General features: G+C 41.5%; 1 protein-coding gene across 2 annotated transcripts; it reads right to left on the reverse strand.

Annotated features, from left to right (window-relative positions):
- Positions 1-1,456: 1,456 nt before the first annotated feature.
- On the reverse strand, positions 1,457-10,723 carry slitrk3a (SLIT and NTRK-like family, member 3a). 2 transcript variants are annotated; one of them, XM_082504084.1, is made up of 4 exons: positions 9,596-10,723; positions 9,229-9,290; positions 8,874-8,961; positions 1,457-7,041 (listed from the first exon to the last, which is right to left on the reverse strand). In XM_082504084.1, the coding sequence occupies exon 4, from the start codon at positions 6,981-6,983 to the stop codon at positions 4,269-4,271; it is 2,715 nt and encodes a 904-aa protein (XP_082360210.1). In that variant the 5' UTR covers positions 6,984-7,041; positions 8,874-8,961; positions 9,229-9,290; positions 9,596-10,723; the 3' UTR covers positions 1,457-4,268. The 2 variants fall into 2 exon arrangements, with proteins under 2 accessions (XP_082360210.1, XP_082360211.1); XM_082504085.1 differs by lacking the exon at positions 9,229-9,290.
- Between the last annotated feature and the right edge of the window lie 380 nt (positions 10,724-11,103).

Genomic DNA, 11,103 nt, shown 5'->3' on the forward strand with positions numbered 1-11,103 from the left:
CACACACACACACACACACACACAAATGCAAAATATACATGGTCACAACCCTTGCTTCCTAACACGCTGTCTCTGTACTTTATACTCTTTCATTTCAGGCTCTTCAAGGCTGACTGTGTGTCTTTCTATCTATCTTCCATCATCCTATCATTATGTCCTCTGCCTTCTCCTCTGGCAAACTATACCACCTATAACACCATACCTAACACCATTTGAGATCAAATAAAAGTCTGCATGTCACAGTCACTTTTGGGTTACTGATTCCATACAACATAAAGATTTTCCACTTACATTTACATCAAATGCTTGGAATAAACTCAGTAGTTTGGAGAGCCCACAAAAGCTTATCTAATAAACTTGTGGTATAGCTTAAATGAGTTCATATGAAACAGCACGGCCATGGTCAAGGATTAAATCAGTCAATTAAAATAGAATTATCTGTTATTTGTGTTCGTTTGCTTGCATTTGCCTATATTATATTATACTTCATACATTTTTGTGATAACTGCATGATGAAAAAAGGCAGTCAGTCTAAAATTACCAGTAAACTACCAATCAGTTTTCATCAATAGCCTGATAAAATTAAGGTGGAAACAAACAAAAGCTCTTGCAATATCAGCACAGATCTTCTCCTTCAATATGATTTCGAATTTGTTTAAATAATTAGATGGAAGTCTTCAGAATTTTCAGTGATCCCAATACCCAATGGAGCCAAAGCCCAGAATCACAATGAAGCATTTAGGCAGGCAGTAAAACATAAGTAGAGAAAAGAATCCATAAAACAGAGATACGGTAACACAGTGAAAGCAAAGAACAAACCAAAACAGCACCAAAAAACCCCACATTAGCCTTGCTGGTGTAGAAACCTTGAGAGAAGGAATAGGTTAACTCAAATGCCAATTTCAACATCAATAGGTAAAAGCAATTTTCCACATGGAAAAGAAACATGCATCAATCCTGTTCTCCTATTGGTCGCCTTTATCTAGCATTCCACTAAAGTATGAAATCACTTGGAGATATTAGCGCAGGATAACAAGAGGATTTATTGGGATAAAACCACTCAGCATGAGATAATGGGACAAAGCCCAGCACTCATTTGTGAAATACTATGGTGGGTGGGTTAGGATAAAAGGTAGCCAAGATACTGGGGTAAAGCAAAATTATTAGTGATCCCATTTTTTTTATGAATCATTAAAAAAGAAATGATGGTGTGACTTGCGAGTCGACAATGTAATGCATTATATTTTTAATCAAATTGAGTGCACACTAAAAATGCTGATCATATATTTTGACCTTAGGGTCAGTCAGATAAAGGAAGCTTTTATGTGTGTTGCTATATATATATATATATATATATATATATATATATATATATATATATATATATATATATATATATATATATATATATATATATATATACGTGTGTGTGTGTGTGTGTGTGTGTGTGTGTGTGTGTAGTTGCATTTGTGCATAAATGTATCTGCATATGTGTGTAAGTGATACAATTTAAAGCAAGAGCAAATTTCATCAGGGAGCAGTGAAAAGCTTTCTGAAGCAGAAAACAAAGACCCTTGACTTTATGCAACCATGCGTCTACAGGCTTTATGTGAGTGTGGCTTCTACACATTTGAGCAATAATTATTTGAAAATAAACAATGAATACAACACAATGTAAAATGTTACATACTATGCGAGTTTATAGACCAGATCACTGATATTGGAGATGACTGTTTGACTAGCTAAGGGCATTCTTATTTAACAGGAAAATATCAGGTGTGCTACTTTTCTTTCACTTAATGTAGGCTGACACATATGAACCAACTCTCACCATTCCTACAAAACCCAGTACATATCATCCCCATTTTCAAAACAATGTAAACACGGCTTCCTTCCATAGATGATCACAAATGTATCAAAAACACAGAACTTCTTCTTTTAATAATTAGAATTTCACAAGATCCTATGACAGCATCTGTTCTATAGCATCTTCACCCAAATGTAGCAGGTTCAACCATATATTTCTTAATTTTTCTTTTTTGTCTGCCATGGGCCCAGAAATGAATGAGGCTTAAACATGGACATTTGAATTATTACAAAACATTAAATTAATCAAACGTTGAGTCCTGTGGAGCAGAATAATGGAGGTTAATTTACCTTAAACCATTTATTAGTTGTCAACAACAAATAAATATATATGTATATGTGCATGTGCATGTGCACACACACGCACATGTTTGTGGAGCAAAAGGGCAACAAATGTGAAAAAAATTAAGCGGTTATGAAACTGAAGTTAATCAAATTTATGTCACTGCATTTTATTCACATTTCTTTGTTTTATATATATATATATATATATATATACTTTAAAAATAATTCATATGACCATTCATCTGAATATGATGATTGTATGACCTTTTAGGATGAACAATTTGTGCATCACCTCATAACTGCATCAAATCTAATAAATGCCCAACTGAATCTGAACACCTTTTTATCGCCCTCCAGTGGAGCGAATCCACACTGCTACTGTGGAGGGAGTCACAGAAATTAGATGTGCAAATTCAAAGAGCATCTTCCAATCACGTTTTCATTCACCCTCTCAATTACTCTTTATTAGAGCCTACATCAGCAATACCCGTTTAGATAATGACAATCGCAGCATGCCTCACTGATTTGGTATCAACTGCTATATCCACTTCAAACCCCGCAGCATTCACGTGACGTGTTGTGGCATTGCACTTGATTTTTGCTCCAGGTATTATCCAACTGAGACCAGCAATGTAGAGGTGAAAAAAACGGTACACTAAGACATTCAGCAGGTAAAGACCATAGGGAATACTATGAATAGACATAAAAATTTTTAGGAAAAATAAATAAATCTGGTTATCTTACCAACACTTAACTTAAAACGTATATAAATTTAGTACTAATCTGAAAAATATCACTAAGCTGAACTTAGTTTAAATGTTTTTTCCCGCTACATTCTTGTCTAGCACACTGTTATTCTGACTCTAGCAGCATTTTCTCATGATGGCTGACCAGAGCTTCATCATGCCTTTTTGTAACAGGACACCCAATATAGTCCCTGTCAGTAGTGCTCCACACACACGTCCCTGCCCAATTCAGCCTTTCATCATTTGATTGAAGAGTTTGTTTTTATTAAGAAGGCTATACCAGACGCATAATCACTATACACTGATTTAACATTACCTTTACAATTAAATTCTTCACTGAAATTACAGAATAAATATATGCACATTTTTCTTCAAATCTTTGTGAGAGAGAAAACATTAAAAGTGCCTCCTACAAAGCCGTTAGTGGGTGGCGATGGGGAATCCAGAAGTAATGGAGGGGTGGGGTGGGGGGTTGGGGAGAAGGGGGAGAAGGGTTGGGTCTTAACAAAGTGTGTGGAAATATCCAGAAAACCTTCGGCATTGTCTTATAGTAATATTCACAAATGTTTTTGCCATCCGTGCGTCGGCGCATCCTTTTTACGAGAAGCACCCTGATATAGACAGAAGTCCTCATTAATAGTAATAACCATATTAATAAGATATAAAAATTAAATAGAACACTGAACTGTAAATGCGTTGCAGTATCTCTGTTCATAATGTCATTGGATAGTTCTGAGAAAATCCTCTCACTTCCTGCACCGAAGCAAGTGCATGCAGCAAACTGCAGTTCATTTTAATATATATATGTATATATATTCTTTTTTTCTCTCTTTTGATCATTTCCTACAAACTTAATGTGCACGGCCTCCGGGTGTTTGTACATCCTAGTCAGGGGAAAAAGAGAGAAAGAAAAACCCCAAAATCAGGGAGACGTCCAGCTCCCGTGCGTCTTCAGTGAATCTGGTACAGCATCGTGTAATTCCATAAAAATGGATTTTAGTGACAGATGTAGGATGGTTTGTATGTTTTATTCCCCAGTGCCCCTCTTGTTTCTCTTTTCCTCTCTCGTGGACTTATTGAGATATTTATATATTATAAAAATAACGGCTGTTGACATTGCTGGCTACTCTGAAAAAAAGGCACTTAATTGAATTATCTGAGAATGGCCTCTCCTCCAAAGTGATTTGGGGGGGAAACATTGTGACTGTAATATAATATTTTATTTTATATCATGCTGCATTTTCAAGTTGGTTTTTTTATGCTTGTTTTGTTTCATTTTTTTAACATGGATTTTGGGTGAGTTTGTTTTGAGGGTGGCAAAGTGAATAAGTTGACGTTGTGTCTTTTTTTTTTGTCCATGGGCTAGAGATGTTAAAACCGATAAGACTTTTCCAAGACTTCGAGGTAATCCGGCTTGGTTTGAAGTTTGGCCCTCAACTCAAGGTAATCACTTTGGGACGGGTCGGGGTAGCAACCTTTTCCCGCTGTGAAAAGCAACGTCTCCTTTAGCCGTGCATCCTGCTGCAAATCAGGGTACTGCATGCCTGGTGGGTGTGCATGCGCCACATGCATGTCCTTTAATTTGGGTACTGTCCCATACAAACAGTCTACAAAACCAACAGTAGGTGTGGGCCTCTGACTGTCAATCACTGTTGGGCAGAGCCCTCCATTCTCATGAAATCCTGCCATGTCAGCCGTGGTGTGGTTGGCTGTAACAATGGTGTTGAGCTGAGAGTTGGAGACAGCCAGGGTCCACTCTCTCTCTTTCTCTAATAAGGTTCTGTAGTTACTGTTGCTACTGCTCCCATTGTCTTTCTTCTCAGAAAACTGTGCTCTCTCCTCCTCTGCTATCTCCCCTTCTCTAGGTTTATAAATGGGGTTGTTACACATCTGAGTCACAGGATGAGGGATGTAATCATAGACGTGGCCATGAGCATGTGTGTGACTAGCATGGGTGTGTGTGTGCATACTCTGCGTAGGTTTCTCTGGTGTGCCAGTGTTCCCGGAACTGCTTTGCCTTGGTGGGTCCTCAAAAATTCTGCATTGCATTTGGATCCCTGTCAGATCTACCTCAGAACGTTTCCGGAAGGGCAACTTTTTCCGGCGACGAAGAACAAAAGCAAAAAGCCCAGCGGCCACAAACACAGCAGATATGAAGAGGATTAATAGGCTAAGGATGAGGACAGACAGTGGGACAGCACCTCTCCCACCCGGCACCCCCATGTCAGAGCTCCCTGTGGTGAAGTCATTCCCACCAGGCAGAGCTGGGGATGGGCCTGAAGAATATTTAAGCTCGGGACAGATGACTTCAACCTCAAGTGAACGCAGATCCTTCCCAAAAGCAAACTCTGGTGTCTTACAGATGACATCTCCAACTACAATAACAGAGGAGAGCTTTTCCAACCACTGTTTGAGGGGAATGATATCACAGGAGCAGTCCCAGGGGTTCTGATGGAGATCAATCTGGACAATCGAGGTCAGATGCTCCAGTACACCATGCACGGGCAAGGAAAGGAAGTAATTGTTGCGGAGGTTGAGACGTGCAAGGTTGGTTCCAGCAAAGGCATCAGTGGGGAGGGAACGCAACAAGTTGTCATTGAGAAAAACCAGCTGGAGATTTGGCATCAGGGAAAAGGAATGAGGCTGTATTTCACGAATGACATTATACTCAAAGTAAAGATAACTCAACATATGAAGCCCCCGAAACATCCCAGGGGTGAGTCTCTCAATGTCATTCCCATTCAAATATAAACTTTTCAAGTTCGGTAGGTTGATAAAGGCGCCTTCCTGGACATAAGATATCCGATTGTTACCTAAATGCAGTAAATCCAAACTTGAGAAGTTCCAGAAATCAGAACGATAGATCTTCTGTATTAGGTTTCCACTGAGATACAATTTCTTGGCATTGAGGGGCCGTGGAAGAAGCTCTGAGATGTTATGAAAGCTTTTCTCTTTACAGTTTACCGTTAGCCCCAGGTCATTGATATGAAGATTGCAAATACATCCAGCAGGGCAAATTATTGGAATAGGGGGCCTTGTTTGATAACCTGCAATTGGGGGCTGGTTGATGCCTGGGTAGATGCTACGAGGAGTTGGGGGGTTCTTTGTGGGTCGAGGTCGTTTGGTGGGTTTTACAACTCTTTCCTTGTATTCCACAGAAGAGGCTGTGTTGTGAAAGGAGGAGAGCATTGAGGAAGGTTTAGTAGGCCATGTGTTCTCATTGTTGAATGGAATCCTGGGAATTCCCAGCTTGGCCTCTATCTCTGCATCCGAGAGCAAAGGACAGAGCTCACTGCGTTTGATTTCCCTTAAGTCTTTCCCATGTAAGTGGAAAGGATATTCACATGTGATTTCACCCACTAAAGCTGTGTAGGGAATTCTCTCCAGCCATGTTTTTAACTGGACAATTTCACAGACACAGTTCCAGGGGTTCTCCTCTAGCTGGATTTCCATTAAGCTCCTCCCAATATACTCCAGTGTGCCCTTGTATGGCAATGTCTTTAGTCTGTTTCCTCTCAAGTCCAGATGTGTGAGTGACACAGACCTAAAAAGATAATTTGGGAGCACAGGAATCAGATTGTCATTTAATATAAGTACTCTCAATTTGTGAAGGTGTCTGAATGCACCACTTTCAATCCTTTTGATAACATTGTAATCTGCCTGGAGATACTCTAAACTATCCAAGCCCAGGAAAGTGTCATTCCGGAAAACTTCTAGTTTGTTTTCATGCAGGAACAGCCGTTTGAGTATTCCTAAGCCATTGAACGCTCCGGCATGAATATCTTGCAAGGCGTTGTTGCCCAGATTAATGGATATGGCATTGTTAAGGTGGAGGAAGCTGTTAAAGTAAAGCTTCCTCATGGAGTTTCTCTGCAGGTTGAGCTTGAAGGGCCGGCTCCATATCTGGGAGATCTGGCTGATATTTGTAAATCCTTTATTGTCACAGTGGACGTGGAAGATGCCCTCTTTGACCTCACAGTAGCAGGGCTCGAAGCAGGGCTCGTCGATCTCCTCCGAGTCCTCCAGTAGTGGGATCGGCGTGGTCCATCCTAAGGCTATGGTGCTCAGCAAGGTAACCCACAGCATCCTTGCTGACACCAAAGGGATGAAGTCTTGGCTCCAGGGACAGAGCCACTTCACAACACTGCAACAGAAAACAGAGAAGGAGCGGAGGAAGGGCGGGGGTGGGGGAGGGAAGCGGGTGTCGTAATTACACATACAGGTACACGCATGCCCTCAACCAAGAAATGTTTGTGTCAAAAAAGACAGGCAGATGGGATAGAGAGAAGAGAGGAGAGAAGAGGAGGTCACATTAGTTTCAGTAGAATGCAAGGCAAATCTTGAAAATAATACCAATGAATTAGAAAATCATGGAACCCTACTTTCAATTTTGCAATATTGAAGAGTATTTAAAAAATATGTGTGAGGCATCTTTGTAGGGCTAATATGCTGCACAAACAAATCTCTACATTAAGACAGTTAACTTTACCAAATAGGATGGAAAAAGTCATTTGTTATGGAGCAAATATGCTGGTAAGCACGCAGAAAATCACCTGAGATATTTTTATCACATTGAATAAAGAAGGTAACCACAGCAGGGTGAGGTTAGTGGTGAGTATAAGTTGCCCCTTCGCAGTATTTATTGCATAACAGGGACATCAATCCCTCTTTCAATAAACTAGAGTCCAGAAAAGCTTGGTGGAAATGGGAGCAGGTGCTTTGAAGGTCTAACGCTGGATGAAGACGGGATAAGGTGCCCGCTTGGTATCCACAGTGGGGCTAAATACGGATTATTGTGACGCTTTCTTATTTTTTTTCTCCTTAAAATTAAATATCAGCACAATTAAATATCACTATTATGACTCAAGCAAATGTGACAGAAGAAATATATACGCCTGAAAAATACGTAAACAACGCCACTACAGCTTCACTGTCAAATGTAAAAACGTCAGTAACGTGTTGAAATAGGTAAAATAGTTTCGTTAATCCGATCTGCAGAAAACGAGAAATTACAGCCCTTTGCCTGGGGTTAATTCCCTGTATAACTGAAACATTAGTGTCTATTCCAGCGTAGTTAAACCTGTATTTTTTTTTCCTAAAATGCCCTCAATTGAACTTTTTTTTCAGCTACTGAAAACATTTGAAGACTGGATGTGAATCGGAAAAAGTAAAGCGAAATAACGCAGTGGCCGAATCTGCTGCTCCGAGAAGCTAAGATGTAAGGCGGTATCTTCGTGGATCCAACCGTCATATGATTAATAAGATCATATATATATATATATATTGTAAAATGTCCAGTTGCAAAACAAAAAAAATGTTTTGTTATATAAAAATAATAGAGCCAGTCATCTAAAAGGAATAATAAAAAAAAACTTATCAAAGATTCTTCCAAATCTTTATGGTAATAGGGATAAAGTATCTCCATCCTTCTCCCTTCAAACACACACACACACACACACACACACACACACACACACACACACACACACACACACACACACACACACAGAGAACGTCTTGTCTTAATGCTGTGACTTTTCATACATGCACGCACAGCGCTCTCCGTTCAAACGAAGGCATTAAAAAATCCAGGGAGATGCCCTACGACTGTCTGTGGGAGTGAAGACGCTGTCCGTGGTGCTGAAATCAAAAGCCCAGCGACAAGGGTAAAAAAACGAAAGAAAAAAAAGACGGAAAACATGTTTTGTAATCCCCAAAAATGATGTGACGGAAAAAAGTAGGGAAAAAATCCTTCATGCAATTCCCTCGTTGAAAAAATCACTGTTTTCATTCCCAACTCTGTGCATAATCCTCCACGATTTATCGTTTCAACTTCCGTAGTGGGGATCAAAAAAGCGCCGATGCGATGCCAAAAAGGTAGTAATAAAATTTAAAGAAAATTTAAAAAAATATATGTATATACTAAACGCCGTTTTATATTCCCTTGGGGTGTATCAGATCGTTTAACATACGTACTTAGTTTAGTAGGATTCCAACTTCACATATCCTCCTGCAGTGTGTCCTGTTGTTGCCCGGTGCGTCCCGCTTAGCGTCCGATGTCCGGCTGTGAGGACGAGAAAGAGAAATGGGGGGGGGGGGGGGGGGGGGGGGGTGTGTGACCGAGGCGTAAGAAAGGAACAGGAGGAAACACAGAGAGAGAGAGGAGGGCATTGAGGATGGAAAGAGGAAGAGATGCGCATGTAAATGAGCCGGGGATGAGTTAAAAGTACTGCTTATCTTGCGTGGTAATTCCAGTACAACCTGGAAAAGGATTAAACTTGAATTTAAATCATACTAAGTTATGGTGAAATTATTATACTGCACAACTTACAGTCCAAAAAAAATAGAGAATATGCCCTCTTCGCGCGCGCGCGCACACACACGAAACCGTTGCTGTCAAGACAGAGCAGAGAGCAGAGCGCTTATTGAAATACATGCCAAGCATAATGCAGTAGGCTTTCGTCGTGACATTGGCAGGAAATTTCCGAATAAAGAACGAACGGCCACTGATCAGTTAACTAGATGCCGGTGATCCGTTATCCTCGATATATGAAGAACGCTTGTTGTCCCATTTTGAAGTCTGTGGCTATGCAGACACCGATAAGCACGGCAACACACACACACACATTCATGCACACATCTGCGTAAGGCTCCCCATATGATGCACATGCACATGGAAACAGCCTATAACCACTCACCAATTGCAAAGCATCGGGGAAAGACCACTAGTTTGAATCTTGTTAGATCTCCTTCTCCCCTCCTCTCCTTTTCCCTCTCTCTCTATCTCTCGCCCTCTCTTCTTCTTCTTCTTCTTCTTCTTCTCTCTCGATCTCTCAGTGGCTGAGGCAAAAGAGAGAAGAAATGAAGACGTGATAGGAATGCGATCTCTGCCACTCTCACTCTCCGGTTACTCTGACTCTCTTCCCTTCTTTCTCCTCTACATTTTTTCCCTCTCAAAGCAGTTTGCTTAAAATGCAAGTCCTCGGCTTGTGTCCGTCCACTTCCCCTTCCACCACTTTACCCCCTCCCTCCTTCTCCACAGCCGCCCCCCGGGTGCGCGCTCAACAACGGTATAGCTGGGTGCAAGTATTTTCCTCTCGGTTTCAGGACCGCGTTTCTTTCCGGCTCAGCAGTAAAAGGAATCTGTGGATCATATCGACTGTGGCTGGGTCAGCTGCTATCTTTTTTTCTTTCCCTTTCTTTTTTTCCTCGGGTATGTTTCCCTGTCGTGCGTCAGAGGAATGAGGGACAGAGCTGGGGAGGTGGATGGGGTGAGGGGGTGAGAGACGCAGAAAGAGAGAGAGCGATCTGGCGGCGAGAGAAAGAGGAGGAGGGGAGGAAAGCGAGTGATGGGGACGGCTGCTCTATGGTTCTGGATGCTGCCGAGAGGAGAAGAGGAAGGGAAGAGAGAGTGGGGAGCGCTCGGGCTTTCGCGGCGGGGACGCGCGTCACGGATAAATAGATAAATAAATGAGTGAGAGTCTGGGAGCGAGAGCCGTGCGGGCTGGGTGAAACTACGAAACCTGTGGATGACAGTCAGGACTCTCCCTCTCTCTCTCCTTATGAGGCTTATCTAATTATAATCACAATGATACTCAGTTCTTTCGCTGAGCATATTTATTCGGCGTTAGTTGCGAGAGCAAATTGTGGAGTTAGCAGCCCCTCACCCTGCCAATACCTCCTCTCACTGCTGTGGAAACGCAGAGGGTGGCCACGACTATCTACAGAAGGCGGGGGAGAGAGACAGAGAAGCACAGAAAGCTTCATTTTTCTCATCCACTTGCGTGCCTTCCCCCGCCTCGCCTCCAGCGGGCAACACAAGCCCGTGTTGTGAGCGGCAAACCAAGCCACAGCTCACGAAGACGACTGGGATGCACTTGCAAAGTTCTTGTATCTCTGCAAGGAGGAGGATGATTGCTGCGGACTGCTGAATTATCGTTACAGTAGCTGTGGTTGCAGCACAAGGCAAAAAAAAAAAAGTTTACGCAATGAAACGTCACTAAAATCAGCGACGATATCGGGTTGCTGGAATCCTTCTCTCATAACACGACTGCTGATTATATTTATGATACATTAAAGTCACTTTAGAGAAAGGATACTTCAAATGTGCGCAGGTATTTTAAAGGCTGTAGCAAGTCTTATTAAAATTATTCAGTACCTCTCCGAGTAAAGCAGGATAAGTTAGCTAAAATTGATAATCATTAAG

The sequence above is a fragment of the Aulonocara stuartgranti genome (genome assembly GCF_965226115.1).
Source record: "Aulonocara stuartgranti genome assembly, chromosome: 14".
NCBI lineage: Eukaryota > Metazoa > Chordata > Actinopteri > Cichliformes > Cichlidae > Aulonocara > Aulonocara stuartgranti.

Excerpts from the sequence above, each read along its gene's own strand:
- slitrk3a (XM_082504085.1), bottom strand. The coding sequence starts at position 6,983 with ATGCTGTGGGTTACCTTGCTGAGCACCATAGCCTTAGGATGGACCACG.